This window comes from Salarias fasciatus, unplaced genomic scaffold, assembly GCF_902148845.1.
Source record: "Salarias fasciatus unplaced genomic scaffold, fSalaFa1.1, whole genome shotgun sequence".
Classification (NCBI taxonomy): Eukaryota; Metazoa; Chordata; class Actinopteri; order Blenniiformes; family Blenniidae; genus Salarias; species Salarias fasciatus.
Window position 1 is genome coordinate 551997 of NW_021941377.1, and position 17011 is coordinate 569007.

The 17011-nt window shown below is 37.0% G+C and overlaps 1 protein-coding gene across 1 annotated transcript; it reads left to right on the plus strand.

Moving 5' to 3' along the window:
- The first annotated feature begins 5002 nt into the window (after positions 1-5002).
- Positions 5003-16977, plus strand: plppr3b (phospholipid phosphatase related 3b). The gene is made up of 7 exons (XM_030087255.1): positions 5003-5077; positions 5930-6115; positions 7903-8017; positions 9746-9941; positions 12659-12716; positions 12821-12994; positions 15979-16977. The coding sequence occupies exons 1-7, from the start codon at positions 5003-5005 to the stop codon at positions 16909-16911; spliced, it is 1737 nt and encodes a 578-aa protein (XP_029943115.1). The 3' UTR covers positions 16912-16977.
- Positions 16978-17011: the final 34 nt, after the last annotated feature.

Here is a 17011-nt window from a genome sequence, read left to right on the forward strand (position 1 = left end):
CTATTTTCAATTGATCCTGGATTTATCCTGACTTTAACCTGAATTAGCCTGAGTTTGGTTTCAATTTAGCCTGACTTTAATCAAAATTTTGCCTGAATTTGGTTTTATGTTAACCTGAATTTAGACTGGATGTAGTCTGGCTTTAGCCTGACTTTAATCTCAATTTAATTTGGAATTAGCTCAATTTTAAGATGAATTTAGCCAGAATTTAGCCTAACTTTAATCTCAATTTAGCCTGAAATTGGTTTTATGTTAACCTGAATTTAGCCTGAATGTAGTCTGGCTTTAGCCTGACTTTAATCTCAGTTTTGCCTGGATTTAGCCTGACTTTAATCTCAGTTTAGCCTGGATTTAGTCTGACTTCAACCTGAATTTAGCCTGAGTTTAGTATCAATTTAGCCTGACTTTAATCTCAATTTAGCCTGGAATTAGTCTGACTTTGATCTCAGTTTTTCCTGGATTTAGCCTGAGTTTAACCTGAATTAGCCTGAGTTTGGTTTCAATTTAGCCTGACTTTAATCTCAGTTTTTCCTAGCTTTAGCCTGACTTTAATCTCAATTTAGCCTGGATTTAGTCTGACTTAAAACTGAATTTAAGCCTGAATTTAGTAACAATTTAGCCTGACTTTAATCTCAGTTTTTCCTAGCTTTAGCCTGACTTTAATCTCAATTAAGCCTGGATTTATCCTGACCTTAACCTGAAAGAAGCCTCAATTTAGTCCCAGTTTAGCCTGACTTAATCCTCCATTGAGCCTGGATTTAGCCTGACTTTTATCTGAATCTAAAAAGACCACGCCCCCTTTTCCAAATGCCCCTCCCATCTCCGTGAAGCCCCTCCCACCACCACCGCCACAGGCCCCGCCCCCTCTCCCAGCCCTCCGTCTCTCTCTCTCTCTCTCTCTCTCTCTCTCTCTCTCTCTCTCTCTCTCTCTCTCTCTCTCAGCTCCAGGTGGAGCGATGACGTCACACGTCTCCAGGTCCGCCGGCCAATCAGACGCGGCGCTGCCTCCCACACACACACACACACACACACACACACACACACATTTAGCAGCAGCAGCAGCAGCCGCCGGAGCAGCGCAGCAGTGTGTGTGTGTGTGTGTGCGAGTGTGCGTGCGTGTGTAATGTGTGTGTGTCGCCGGGACGCGGACTCGAACGTGGAGACGGTCTGAGGTGAGCCGCCGTGCGCGCGTGTGCGTGTGCGTGCGTGCGTGTGTGTGTGCCGCAGAGCTGCGTCGCGGTATGTCTGCTGGATTTCTCTCTCTCACACACACACACACACACACACTGCGGTCCTGTCGCTGCGGCTCAGACCTGATGTGGCGGGAACAAAGCGTGTGTGTGTGTGTGTGTGTGTGTGTGTGTGTGTGTGTGTGTGTGTGTGTGTGTGTGTGCTGGTTAGCCAAGCTTGAGATGGGTTTGCACCTGAGTTTGATGTGAATGTAGGATTAATTTATCCTGAATTTATTCTGATTATTAGCTTAAATTATCCTGAATGTAATGTTAATTTAGCCTGAGTTCAGTATTAGCTTATCCTGAAATTAATATTAATTTATCCAGACTTTATTCTGATTATTACCTAAATGAAGTCTGAATTTATTTCCAGTATTAGCTAAATTTAGCCTGATTTAATATAAATTTAACCAGAATTTTTTCTGATTATTTTCTTAAATTAGCCTGAATTTGATATTAATTTAGCCTTCATTTAATATGATTATTAGCTTAAATTATCCTGAATTTCATATTAATTTAGCCTGACTTTATTTCCAAAATTAGCTTAATTAAGCCTGATTTAAAATTAATTTAGCCTGATTTTTTTTCTGATTATTGGATTAATTTAGCCTGACTTTATTTTCAAAATTAGCTCAATTAAGCCTGATTTAATATAAATGTAACCAGAATTTTTTCTGATGATTATTAGCTAAATTTAGCCTGAGTTTAATATTAAGTTAGCCTTAATTTAATGTGATTATTAGCTTATATTATCCTGAATTTCATATTAATTTAGCCTGACTTTATTTCCAAAATTAGCTTAATTAAGCCTGATTTAATATTAATTTAGCCTGATTTTTTTCTGATTATTATCTAAATTTAGCCTGAATTTGATATTAATTTAGCCTGACTTTATTTTCAAATTTAGCTTAATTAAGCCTGATTTAATAGTAATTCATCCTGAATTTTTTTGTGATTACTGGATTAATTTATCCTTAATGCATTTCCAATGTTAGCTTAATTTATCCTGAATTTTTTTTCTGATGATTAGCTAAATTTAGCCTGAGTAAATTAGCCTTAATTTAATCTGATTGTTATCTTAAATTAGCCTGAATTTAATATTACTTTGTCCTGAATTTATTTGGATTATTAGCTTAATTAAGCCTGAATTTAATATTAATTTAGCCTGAGTTCATTTCCAATTTTAGCTTAATTTATTTAGATTTTTTCCTGATTATTAGCTAACTTTAGCCTCAATTTAATATTAAATTAGCCTTAATTTGACCTGAGGATTAGCTTAAATTAGCCTGATTTTTTTTCTGTTTAGATTTAGCCTGAATTTAATATTAATTTAGCCTGAATTCATTTACAATATTAGCTTAATTTAGCCTGAACTTTTAGGATTATTATCTTAAATTAGCCTCAATTTAATCAGATTTTTAGCTTAAATTATCCTGAATTTAAAATTGATTTATCGTGATTTTTTTCTGATTATTAGATAAATTTAGCCTGAATTTAATATTAAGTTAGCCTTAATTTAATATGATTATTAGCTTAAATTATCCTGAATTTGCTATTAATTTAGCCTGACTTTATTTCCAAAATTAGCTTAATTAAGCCTGATTTAATATTAATTTAGCCTGAATTAATTTACAGTATTAGCTTTATTTATCGTGATTTTTTTCTGATTATTATTAGCTAAATTTAGCCTGAATTTAGCTTGGCTTTATTTTCCAAATGAGCTTAATTAAGCCTAATTTAATATTAATTAAACCTGATTTTTTTTCTGACTATTAGATTAACTTAGCCTGAATTTGATGTTAATTTAGCCTGATTTTATTTCTAATATTAGCTTAATTTATCTTGGATTTTTTTTCTGATGATTAGCTAAATTTAGCCTGAATGCAATATTAAATTAGCCTGACTTTATTTTCACAATTAGCTTAGTTAAGCCTGATTTGATATTAATTTAGACTGATTTTTTTTCTGATTATTAGATTAATTTAGCCTGAATTTATTTCCAATATGAGCTTAATTTAACCTGATTTTTTTTTTCTGATTATTAGCTAAATTTAGCCTGAGTTTAATCTGACTATTAGCTTAAACTAGCCTGACTTTAATATTAATATAGCCTGAATTTATTTTGAATATCAGCTTAATTTAGCCTGGTTTCAAGATTAGTTTAGCCTGTTTTTAATACAGATTTATCCTGATTTTTTTCTGATTATTAGACTAATTTAGCCTGACTTTAATTTGAATTCAGTCTGACTTAATTTTCAAAATTAGCTTAATTTATTTTGAATTTTTTCTGATTATCAGCTAAATTTAGCCTGAATTTATTTCCAATGTTAGGTTAATTTTTCCTGATTTATTTTCTGATTATTAGCTAAATTTATCCTGAATTTAAAATTAATTTAGCCTGAATTTATTTTCAATATAAACTTGATATATCCTGAATCTAATGTTAATTTATCCTGACTTCATTTTCAACATTAGCTTAATTAAGCCTGCATTTAGTATTAATTTATCCTGATTTTTTTTCTGAATATTAGCTTAATTTAGCCTGAATTTATTTCCAATATTAGCTTAATTTATCTTGAGTTTTTCTGATTATTAGCCAAACTTAGCCTGGATTTAATATTAATTTATCCTGAATTTATTCTGATCATTAGCTTAACTTAGCCTGAATTTAATATTAATTTAGCCTGATTTTTTTCTGATTATTAGATTAATTTATCTTGGATTTTTTTCTGATTATTAGCTAAATTTATCCTGAATTTAATATTAACTTAGCCTGAATTTATTTTCAATATTAAATTGATATATCCTGAATGTAATATTAATTTATCCCGACTTCATTTTCAGCATTAGCTTAATCAAGCCTGCATTTAGTATTAATTTATCCTGATTTTTTTTGTGAATATTAGCTTAATTTAGCCTGAATTTAGTATTAATTTAACCTGAACTTCTTCTGATTTCAAGCTTAATTAAGCCTGAATTTAATAATAACTTAGCTTGGAATGAATATTAATTTATCCTGAAATTATTCAGATTATTAGTTTAATTGAACCTGAAGTTTATATTAACTTAGCCTGAATTTATTCAGATTATTAGTTTAATTTAACCTGAAGTTAATATTAAATTAGCCTGAATTTATTCAGACTATTAGCTAAATGTATCCTGAATTTAAAATTAATTTAGCCTGAATTTATTTTCAATATAAGCTTGATATATCCTGAATCTAATGTTAATTTATCCTGATTTTTTTTCTGATTATTAGATTAATTTAGCCTGAATTTATTACCAATATTAGCTTAATTTATCTTGGATTTTTTTCTGATTATTAGCTAAACTTATCCTGAATTTAATATTAATTTATCCCGACTTCATTTTCAACATTAGCTTAATGAAGCCTGCATTTAGTATTAATTTATCCTGATTTTTTTTCTGAATGTTAGCTTAATTTAGCCTGAATTTAATATTAATTTAGCCTGAACTTCTTCTGATTTCAAGCTTAATCAAGCCTGAATTTAATAATAACTTAGCCTGGAATGAATATTAATTTATCCTGAATTTATTCAGATAATTAGTTTAATTGAACCTGAAGTTAATATTAACTTAGCCTGGATTTATTCAGATTATGAGCTTAATTTAGCCTGACTTTAATGTGACGATTATTTTAATTTGGATTTATTTTTTTATTAATTTAGCCTGGATTTAATATGATTCGGTTTAATTGATCCTGACTTGATCCTGACTTGATCCCGCAGCGCGGAGTGAGGATGATGATGATGATGGTGCCGGAGAAGCCAAAGAAGCTCCCCTCGGTGGCGCTCAGCCTGCTGCCCTGCTTCTACTTCGTGGAGGTGAGGCCCCGCCCACTTTACAAAAAAAAAGACCCCTCCCACTTTCCCGAGGCCCCGCCCACTTCTAAAGGCGACCGCTTCCCTTTTTTAAAATAGACTCCTCGCTTTAACTCCTCCCCTTTTGACTCCACATTTAACTCCTCCCCTTTAATTCCTCCTCTTTAACTCCTCCCCTTTTACACCTCCCCTTTAACTCCTCCCTCTTTAACTCCACCCTCACCTCCTGTCTCTCTCTGTGTCTCTCTCTCTCCCCTGTAGCTCCCCCTGGTGGCCTCTCTCTCTCTCTCTCTCTCTCTCTCTCTCTCTCTCTCTCTCTCTCTCTCTCTGTAGCTCCCCCTTTTGGCCTCCTCCCTCACCTCTCTCTCTCTGTGTCTCTTTGTCTCTCTCCCCCTCTGCAGCTCCCCCTGGTGGCCTCCTCCCTCACCTCCTCTCTCTCTCTCTGTCTCTCTGTGTCTCTCTCTCTCCAGCTCCCCCTGGTGGCCTCCTCCCTCACCTCCTGTCTCTCTCTGTGTCTCTCTCTCCCGCTCTGCAGCTCCCCCTGGTGGCGTCCTCTCTCACCTCCTGTCTCTCTCTGTGTCTCTCTCTCCTCTCCAGCTCCCCCTGGTGGCCTCCTCCCTCACCTCCTGTCTCTCTCTGTGTCTCTCTCTCCCGCTCTCTAGCTCCCCCTGGTGGCCTCCTCCCTCACCACCTCTCTCTCTCTCTGTCTCTCTGTGTCTCTCTCTCTCTAGCTCCCCCTGGTGGCCTCCTCCCTCACCTCCTGTCTCTCTCTGTGTCTCTCTCTCTCTAGCTCCCCCTGGTGGCCTCCTCCCTCACCTCCTGTCTCTCTCTGTGTCTCTCTCTCCCGCTCTGCAGCTCCCCCTGGTGGCGTCCTCTCTGCTGTCCCTGTACCTGCTGGAGATGACGGACCTCCTGCAGCCGGCGGCGCTGCCGTTCCGCTGCTTCGACCGCAGCCTCAGTAAGCCCTACGTGTCGGGCGGCGAGCAGCTGGTCCCCACGCTCATGCTGCTCAGCCTGGTCTTCTCCGGCCCCGCCGCGTCGGTGAGCCCCGCCCCCTGACCCCTGACCCCTGACCCCGAAACCCCTTCGACCTCTGACCCCTGGGCCAAGCGTCATGATGTTCTTTTCGTTTAGCAAGTTGCTGTTGTTTGGCATGGTGTTGTTTTTGTTGTTTATGATGTTTTTATTGTTGGTGTTGTTTACGATGCTTTTGTTTTTCCATGTTGATGTCGTCATTCGCCATGTTGTTGTTTTTCATGTTGTCATTGTTTACCATGTTGTAATTGTTGTTGTTTTTCACCATGTTGTTATTGTTTGTGTTTTTCCATGTTGTCGTTTACCATGTTGTTGTTTTTGTTGTTGTTTTTCCTGTTGTCATTTACCATGTTGTTTTTATTGTTGTTTACCATGTTGCTGTTGTTGTTGTTGTTCTTACCATGTTGTTGTTTATGTTATGTGCAATGTTGTTTTTCATGTTGTCGTTGTTTACCATGTTGTTTTTGTTTTCGTTTTTCCATGTTGTCGTTTACCATGTTGTTTCTTTCGTTGTTGTTTTTCATGTTGTCTTTGTTTACCATGTTGTTTAAATTGTTGTTTTTTACCATGTTGTTTTTGTTGTTGGCCATGTTTTCATTGTTGTTGTTGTTTAGCATGTTGTTTTTATTATTGTTTATCATGTTGTTTTTTATTGTTGTTTGCCATGTTGTTTTTGTTGTTGTTGTTTACCGTGTTGTTTTTGTTGTTGTTTTTGATGTTGTCGTCGTTTACCAGGTGGTTTTTCCACTTTTTTGTCATTAACCATGTTGTTTGTATCGTTGTTTACTGTTTTTGTTGTTGTTGTTTAACATGTTGTTGTTTTTTTTGTTTTTTACCATGTTGTTTTGTCATTGTTTATCATGTTTTTATTGTTGTTTACCATGTTGTTGTTTTTGTTGTAGTTCACCATGTTGTTTTTATTACTGTCGTTTACCATGTTGTTGGTTTTGTTGTTGTTTACATGTTGTTTTTATCGTTGTTTACAATGTTTTTATTGTTGTTGTTTACCCTGTTGTTTTTGTTGTTGTTTTTGATGTTGTCGTCGTTTACCAGGTGGTTTTTCGACTTTTTTGTCATTAACCATGTTGTTTGTATCGTTGTTTACTGTTTTTGTTGTTGTTGTTTAACATGTTGTTGTTTTTTTTGTTTTTTACCATGTTGTTTTGTCATTGTTTATCATGTTTTTATTTTTGTTTACCATGTTGTTGTTTTTGTTGTAGTTCACCATGTTGTTTTTATTACTGTCGTTTACCATGTTGTTGGTTTTGTTGTTGTTTACATGTTGTTTTTATCGTTGTTTACAATGTTTTTATTGTTGTTGTTTACCCTGTTGTTTTTGTTGTTCTGCCATGTTGTCATTTACCATGTTGTTTTGTTGTTTACCATGTTGTTTTTGTTATTGTTGTTTACCATGTTGTTTTTGTTGTTTTTCTATGCTGTTGTCCTCATTTTTAAACAATTGTGTTTTCATCGTTGTCGTTGTTTACCATGTTGTTTTTATTGTTCTTTACCATGTTGTTGTTTTTGTTGTTTACCATGTTGTTTTTACTGTTGTTGTTTACCATGTTGTTTTTGTTGTTTAACAATTATGTTTTCATCGTTGTCGTTGTTTACCATGTTGTTTTTATTGTTGTTGTTTACCATGTTGTTGTTTTTGTTGTTGACCATACTGTTTTTACTTCTGTTGCATTTGTCGCTTTACCGTGTTCTCATGTTGATCATGTGGTTGAACCACCTGTGACCTGTGACCTGTGACCTCTGGCTGACCTGTGACCTGTGACCTTTGACCTCAGATCATGCTAGTGGAGGGCGCCCTCTACTGCCTGCAGCTGCGCTGGCAGCGCCGCCGTTTGGCTCCTGGCTCCTGCGGATTCAACGCCTTCCTGAGGCGGACGGTGCGCTTCGTGGGTGAGATTTGCTTTTAATTATGTTTATTTTATACTATTCTTATTTTTTGTTGTTTACATTTCTAATTTTTATTCATTTATTACTTATTTGTATATATATTTGTTTACTTATTATTTTACTTGTTTTTTTTCCAAATTCATTGAAGTCATTTGTATTTTTTCAATATTTTTTTGACTTTTAATTTTTTTGTATTTTCTTGTTGTTGTTTATATTTTATTTTTAATTATTTTATTCATTATTTTTATTTATTTATTCTTTTACTTGTTTTTTTTATAATTCATTTAAGTCATTTGTATTTTTCAATGTTTTTTTTTACTTTTTAATTTTTATGTATTGTTTTGTTGTTGTTTATATTTGTATTCTTTATTTTTTTATTTATTATTTATTATTTTTTATTTATTTATTCTTTTAATTGTGTTTTTCCAAATTCATTTAAGTCATTTGGATTGTTTCAATTTTTTTTACTTTTTAAGTTTTATGTACATTTTTTTGTTGTTGTTTATATTTATTTATTTACTTTCTTCTTTTATCCTAATTCATTTATGTGGTTTTTATTTTTTCAATATTTTTTTCACTTTTCAATTTTTATGTAATTTTGGTTTCATATTAGAATTATAATTTTTGTATTTTATTTGTTTATTTTTTTCTGTTTTGTCTTATTCTGATTTTTATTTTAATTTTTACGTAATTTATTTTTTTATATTTTTTTATTTTTTCTTTTATTCTATGTTTTTGTTTTATTTAAATATTCTATTTTTATTACATGTATTTTATTTATTAATTTTTCACTTGTCTGTTATATTTTGTTTATTGATGTATTTTTTAATTCACTTTATTTCTTTTAATGTTGATATTTTCATTTTCTCATTTCTTTTTATTGTATATTTTATTTTTATGTAATTTTATTTAATTAATTAGGTTTTGTTTCCGTTTTTAAAAAATTATTTTTATTTAATTTCTGTTGCAATTTTAGATTTCATTTATTTTTTAATTCCATTTTTTTCATTTTTTATTTTTTCATTTCTGTTGTAATTTTAGATTTTATTCATGCAATGTTATATTTTCATTTTATTTTTTTTGTAATATTATCATATTTTTTGATGATTTAATTTTATTTAAATATTTTTCTTTCATTTCTGTTATAATTTTAGATTTTATTTATGTAAGGTTATATTTTTATTGTTATTTGTATGTAATTTTATGATATTTTATTCCATTATTTAATTTTATTTAAATCTTTGTATTTCATTTCTGTCCTGATTTTAGATTTTATTTATGTAACATTATATTTTCATTATTATTTTTATGTAATTTTTTTTTAAATTGATTTAATATTTGCTTACATTTTTTTAAATATTTCTATTTCATTTCTGTTGTAATTTTCGATTTTATTCATGTAATATATTTTTATTTTTATGCAATTTTATTATATTTTATTCCATTATGTCATTTTATTTGAATATTTTTATTTAATATCTGTTATAATTTTAGATTTTATTTATGTAGGGTCATATTTTTATTTTTTATTTTTATTTTTCAGTAATCTTAATTTTTATTTTTTATGATTACATCTTTTTTTCCAATTTATATGAATTTATAAGCTGTTCTCTCTCTCTCTCTCTGTCTCTCTCTCTCTCTCTCTGTCTCTCTCTCTCTCTCTCTCTCTCTCTCTCTCTCTCTCTCTCTCTCTCTCTCTCTCTCTCTCTCTCTCCCTCTCTCTCTCTCCAGGCGTCCACCTGTTCGGCCTGTGCTGCACCGCCCTGCTGACCGATGTGCTCCAGCTGTGCACCGGCTACCCGGCGCCCTTCTTCCTCACCGTCTGCAAGCCCAACTACACCCTGGCGGGGGCGTCGTGCGAGCGCCAGCGCCTCGTCAGCGCCGCCATCTGCTCGGGGACGGACCAGCACGCCCTCGCGGCCGCCAGGTGGGCGTTGGCCACGCCCTCTGATTCCCCGCCCGGGCCCCGCCCACTGCTGTCCATTATCCCTGCGGGACTTATCGACTAGCCACGCCCTCTACTCTATCGTCTAGCTCCGCCCACTAGTCTGAAATATCTTTCACTGCTGTTGCTTTTTTGTTTATTTTTGTTGTTGCTGTTGTTAACCATTATTGTCTTGTTTACTATGTTATTGTTTAACATTGCTTTTGTTTTTTACTGTTGTTGTTTATTATTATTTTTGTTGTTTACTATGTTGTCATTGTTTAACATTGCTTTTGTCGTTTACTAAGTTGTTGTTTACCATTACTTTTTTGTTTACTATGCTGTTGTTTACTATTATTTGGTTGTTTACCATTATTTTTGTTGTTTACCATGTTGTTATTGTTTAACATTGCTTTTGTTGTGTAATATGTTGTTGTTTACTATAATTTTGTTGTTTACTATGTTGTTGTTATTTACTATGATCTTTGTTGTTTACTGTGTTGTTGTTGTTGTTTGCTATCATTCTTTTATTCACTATTGTTTTTGTTGTTTACTATGTTGTTGTTTGCTATCTTTTTTATTCGCTATTGTTTTTGTTGTTTACAATTTTGTTGTCTACCATTATTTTTGTTGTTTACCAAGTTGTTATTGTTTAATATTACTTTTGTTGTTTAATATGTTGTTGTTTGCTGTCATCTTTTTATTTACTGTTGTTTTGTTGTTTACTATGTTGTTGTTTACCATTATTTTTGTTGTTTACCATGTTGTTATTGTTTAACATTGCTTTTGGTGTGTACTATGTTCTTGTTTACTATTGTTTTTGTTGTTTACTATGTTGTTGTTGTTTGCTATCATTTTTTATTTACTATTGTTTGTGTTGTTTACCATGTTGTTATTGTTTACCGTTATTTTGTAGTTTACTATGTTTTTGTTTACTATTATTTTTGATTTTTACTACGTTGTTGTTTGCTATCATTTTTTATTTACTATTGTTTGTGTTGTTTACCATGTTGTTATTGTTTACCATTATTTTGTAGTTTACTATGCTGTTGTTTACCATTATTTGTATTGTTTACCATGTTGTTATTGTTTAACAATGCTTTTGTTGTATACTATGTTCTTGTTTACTATTATTTTTGTTGTTTACTATGTTGTTGTTTACAATTATTTTTGTTCTTTACCATGTTGTTGTTTATTATTTTGTTGTTTACCATGTTGTTATTGTTTAACATTGCTTTTGTTGTTTACAATTTTGTTGTTTACTATGTTGTTGTTTACCATTATTTTTTGTTTACCATGTTGTTGTTGTTGAACATTAATTTTGGTGTTTACTATGTTATTTACTATTATTTTGTTTACTATGTTGTTGTTTGCTGTCATGTTTTTTATTTACTATTGTTTTTGTTGTTTACTATGTTGTTTACCATAATTTTTTGTTTACAATGTTGTTTACTATGTCATTATGTACTAATATTTTGTTGTTTACTATGTTGTTGTTGTTTGCAATTTTTTTGGTTTACCATTAATTTAGTTTTTTACCATTTTGTTGTTGTTTACCATTATTTTTGTTGTTTACCATGTTTATCATGTGATTTTTCTTGTTTTTTTGTTGTCTGCCATGTGGTTTTGTTGTTGTTATTTAATATGTTTACCACATGTTTGTAGTTGTTTATCATGTTGTCATTGCTTACCATGTTGTTGTTTACATGTGGTTTTGCTGTTATTTAAAATGTTTACCACGTTTTTGCTTTTGTTTACCATGTTGTTTTGTTATTTAATACTTTTCCACGTTCAGTTTGACTTCTAGCCACGCCCACTACTCAGATTTCATTTTCTTGCCACGCCCATTTCCCCCTCTATTATCTTCTAGCCACGCCCTCTACTCTTTATTATCTTCCAGCTCCACCCACTCATTTCTCAAGACCCCGCCCATGGCTCTATTATCGTCTAACTCCGCCCACTTATTAAGTAGCCACGCCCCTATTCATAATTATCTAACTCCGCCCACTGATCTCAAAAGATTCCGCCCACTCGTCTCAAATACCTTCCACCGCACCAACTGTTTTTGCTTATTTTTGTTATGTTTGTTTTTTCATCTGTTTTTAGTTGTGTACCATGTTGTTTCCTTCTTGTTTACCATGTTGTTCTATTTTGTTATTTATTGTGGTATTTTTTTGTTGTTGTTTACCATGTTGTTTTGTTGTTCTTGACCACTTTTTTGTCTTTTGTTGTTTACCATGTTGCTGTTGTTTACAATTTTTGTTGTTTGTTGTTGTTTACCATGTTGTTGTTTACCATGCTGTTTTTGTTTATTTTGTTATTTTCGTTGATCATTGTGTTACCCTTTTCTTTGTTTACCATGTTGTTTTGTTGTTGTTATTTAGTATGTTTACCATATTTTTGTAGTTGTTCACCAAGTTGTCATTGTTTACCATGTTGATTTTGTTGTTTATCATGTTGTCGTTATTTATCATATTTGGTTATGTAATATGTTTACCATATTGTTGTGGTTGTTTATCATGTTGTTTTGTTGTTATTTAATGTTTACCATATTTTTGTAGTTGTTTACCATGTTGTTGCCATTGTTTACATGTTGATTTTATTTGCCATGTTTTTTGTGTTGTTTACCATTTTGTAAATGTTGTTGCTTCTTTTATTTACCATGTTGTTGTTGTTTACTATGTTGTTGTTTACCATGTTGTTGTGATCACCCCAAACAGGAAGACGTTCCCGTCCCAACACGCCACCCTGTCGGCGTACGCCGCCGTTTACGTCTCGGTGAGAAACAAACAAAAACAACAACAAACAACCTGCTTGTGTTTTTTTTAAACTTCCTGTCATCATCTTGTTGTGGTTTACCTGTTGTTGTTTCCCCCCCCCAGATGTACTTTAACTCCGCCCTCCCGGACGGCAGCAAGCTGCTGAAGCCGCTGCTGGTGTTTGCGTTCGCCGTCGCCGCGGCGATGAGCGGCCTGACGCAGATCACGCAGCACCGCAGCCACCCGGTCGACGTCTACGTGGGCTTCCTGATCGGAGCCTTCGTGGCTGCCTACCTGGTGGGCGGGGCCGAGAGGCTTCCTGTTTCAGTGCTGCTTCCTGTTTCATCACTTCCTGTTTCATCACTGCTTCTGGTTGAATCAGTTTCTGTCTGATCACTTCCTGTTTCATCACTAGTAGTGACGAAGCGGTGACATGTCACCACTTCCGGTTTCATCACTTCCTGTTTCATCTCATCTTCCTGCCATCACTTCCCGACAAGTCACTTCCTGTTTCATCACTTCCTGTTTCCTCTCTACTTCCTGTTTCCTCTCTACTTCTTGTCACCATGTTGTTTCACCACTTCCTGTTTCCTCTCTACTACCTTTTTCTTAACTTTCTGTTCCATCTCTACTTCCTGTTTCATCACTACTTTCTTTCTCTCCTTATTGTCAACTTCCTGTTCCAACTCTACTTCCTGACATCACTTCCTGTCATCACTTCTAATATCATCACTACTTCCTGTAGTCACTAACTGTCTAATAACTTCCTATTTCATTACTACTTCCAGTTTTGTCTCTACTTCCTGTCACCACTTTGTTTAATCACTTCCTGTGTCCTCTCTACTTCCTTTATCTCAACTTCCTGTTCCACCTCTACTTCCTGTTTCATCACTTCCTGTTTCATCACTAGTAGTGACGAAGCGGTGACATGTCACCACTTCCTGTTTCATCACTTCCTGTTTCATCTCAACTTCCTGCCATCACTTCCACACAAGTCACTTCCTGTTTCATCACTTCCTGTTTCCTCTCTACTTCTTGTCACCATGTTGTTTCATCACTTCCTGTTTCCTCTCTCCTACCTTTTTCTTATCTTTCTGTTCCATCTCTACTTCCTGTTTCATCACTACTTTCTTTCTCTCCTAATTGTGAACTTCCTGTTCCAACTCTACTTCCTAACATCACTTCCTGTCATCACTTCTAATATCATCACTACTTCCTGTAGTCACTAACTGTCTAACTTCTATTTCATCACTACTTCCTGTTTTGTCTAACTTCCTGTCACCACTTTGTTTCATCACTTCGTGTTTCCTCTCTACTTCCTTTATCTTAACTTCCTGTTCCATCTCTACTTCCTGTTTCATCACTACTTCCTGTCAATCCTTAAGCTCAACTTCCTGTTCCATCTCTACTTCCTGACATCACTTCCTGTCACCACTCCTTGTTTCATCACTACTTCCTGTCACTCATTATTGTCAACTTTCTGTCCCATATATTCTTCCTGACATCACTTCCTGCCATTGCTTCTAATTTCATCACCACTTCCTCTTGTCACTTCTTGTCTAATCACTTCCCATTTCATCACCATTTCCTGTTACCACTTTGTTTGAGCACTTCCTGTTTCCTCTACTTCCTTTATCTTAACTTCCTGTTTTATTTCAACTTCCTGTCATCAATTCCATCCAAGTCACTTCCTGTTTCCTCTCTGCTTCCTGTCACCACTTTGTTTCAGCACTTCCTGTTTCCTCTCTACTTCCTTTATCTTAACTTCCTGTTCCATCTGTACCTCCTGTTTCATCACTACTTCCTGTCACTACTTCCTTTATCTTAACTTCCTGTTTCATCTCAACTTACTGTCATCACTTCCAGCCGAGTCACTTCCTGTTTCCTCTCTGCTTCCTGTCACCACTTTGTTTCAGCACTTCCTGTTTCATGACTACTTCCTTATTCTCAGCTTCCTGTCCCATCTATACTTCCTGACATCACTTCCTGTCATCACTTCTAATGTCATCATCACATCCTGTTACTAGCACTTTCTATTTATCTACTTCCTGTTTCCTCTCTACTTCCTGTATCTTAACTTCCTGTTCCATCTCTACTTCGTTTCATCCCTACTTTCTGTCACTACTCCCTTTTTCTTAACTTCCTGTTCCACCCCTACTTCCTGTTTCATCACTACTTCCTGTCACTACTTCCTTTTTCTTAACTTCGTTTTCCATCACTACTTCCTGTCTCTTCTTGTCAACTTCCTGTTCCAACTACTTCCTGACATCACTTCCTGTCATCACTTCTAATTTCATCACTACTTCCTGTAGTCACTTCCTGTCTAATCACTTCCTATTTCATCACTACTTCCTGTTTCCTCTCTACTTTCTGTCACCACTTTGTTTTAATATTTCCTGTTTCATCACTACTTCCTCATTGTCAACTTCCTGTCCCATCTCTACTTCCTGACATCACTTCCTGTCATCACTTCTAATTTATCACCACTTCCTGTAGTCACTTCCTGTCTAATCACTTCGTATTTCATCACTACTTCCTGTCACCACTTTGTTTCATCACTTCCTGTTTCATCAGTACTTCCTTTTTTTTTCTTAACTTCAGGAGGTAGGAAGTAGAGATAAAACAGGTTCTATCTCTACTTCCTGACATCATTTCCTGTCTCATCACTACTTCTTGTCATCACTTCCAGCCTGGACTATTTCCTGTTTCCTCTCTACTTCCTGTCACCACTTTCTTTCACCACTTCCTATTTCATCACCACTTCCTGTAGTCACTTCCTCTCAGATCACTACCTGTTTTGTCACCACTTCCTGTTTCATCAACACTCCCTGTTTCCACTGCCTGTTTCAACATTACAGCCTGTCACCACTTCCTGTATCATCACTCCCTGTGTCATCACTACTTCCTGTTTCATGACTACTTCCTTTATTGTCATTACTTCCTGTTTCATCAACACTCCCTGTTTGCACTTCCTGTATTATCACTTCCTGTGTCATCACTACTTCCTGTCATCACTTCCTGTGTCATTGCTGTCATCACTTCCTGTTTTGTCACTGTTGCTGTTACATCACTTCCTGTTTTGTCACTACTTCCTGTTACATCAACACTCCGTTTCCACTTCGTGCATCATTGCTACTGTCATCACTTCCTGTTTTGTCACTGGTTGCTGTTGCATCACTTCCTGTTTCATCACTACTTCCTGTTTCATTATCACTCCCTGTTTTCACACTACTTCCTGTCACCACTTCCTGCTTCATCACTACTTCCTGTCTCTCCCTCAGGCTCTCCACGCCGTCTCCAACTTCAAGTCCGGCGAGGCCCCGCCCCCTTTCCCCGCTGCGCCCCTGGCCCCGCCCCCGGGCCGGGACGACCCACTGCGGGCGCTGACGGAGCGCGGCCACCAGTCCGTCTACAGCAAGGGCCCCGCCTCCGCCTCGGCCAGCCAGGATGAGATCGCCGCGGCGACCGCCGCCGCCGCCGCCCTCCCCTCGCCGCCGTCTTTGGGGGCGGGGCCTCTGCGGCGGGGGGCGGGCTCGCCGCCGCCGTCGCCGCCCTCCAGCCTGAAGCGGGCCAGCGTGGACGTGGAGCTGCTGGCGCCGCGCAGCCCGATGGCCAAGGAGACCATGCTGACCTTCGGCAACTCATTGCCGCGGGCGACCGCCGACGATGACATCATCACGGCGCGACGGAGCGTGAAGCCGGTGCAAATCCTGGATTCCCCCGCGGCGGCGGAGGACGAAGAGGAGGAGGAGGAGGAGGAGGAAGGCTCGCGGGCACCGCTCTATCCCGCCGCCGCTGCAGTGCATCATGGGAGGTTCAACCCGCGGCCCGTGGCCCCGCCGCAGGTCCCGCCGCCGGTGTCGCCCAAGAGCGCGCTGACGCGCGCCAAGTGGGTGGCCATCCGCGAGAAGGCCACCGCCCACGCTAACGCTACTAGCATGAGCGCTACTAGCATGGCCGCTGCTCGAGTGAGCCCGCCGCCGCTCGTCCTCCCGCAGGCCCCGCCCCTTTCCGAGCGCCACCCCTGGGACGGCCTCCGCGGCGACAGCAGCTTCCGGCCGCGCCGAGGCCCCGCCTCCTCCCTTGTCGCCGCCGACGGCGACGACGAGGCCCCGCCCGCCGACGCCCGCCGCCTCCGCCGCAAGACGGCGCTCGTCCTCCTGGACCGCGAGGGCCCCGAGGAGAGCCCGTACGCGCGGCGCTACAAAGACTAGCTTGAATATCTCCCTCTGTCGCCACGGCGACCCATCTGTGCTGCTGCTGCTACTGCGCTCTGATTGGTGGATCCACTTCCTGGTTCTCGCTGCATGCTCT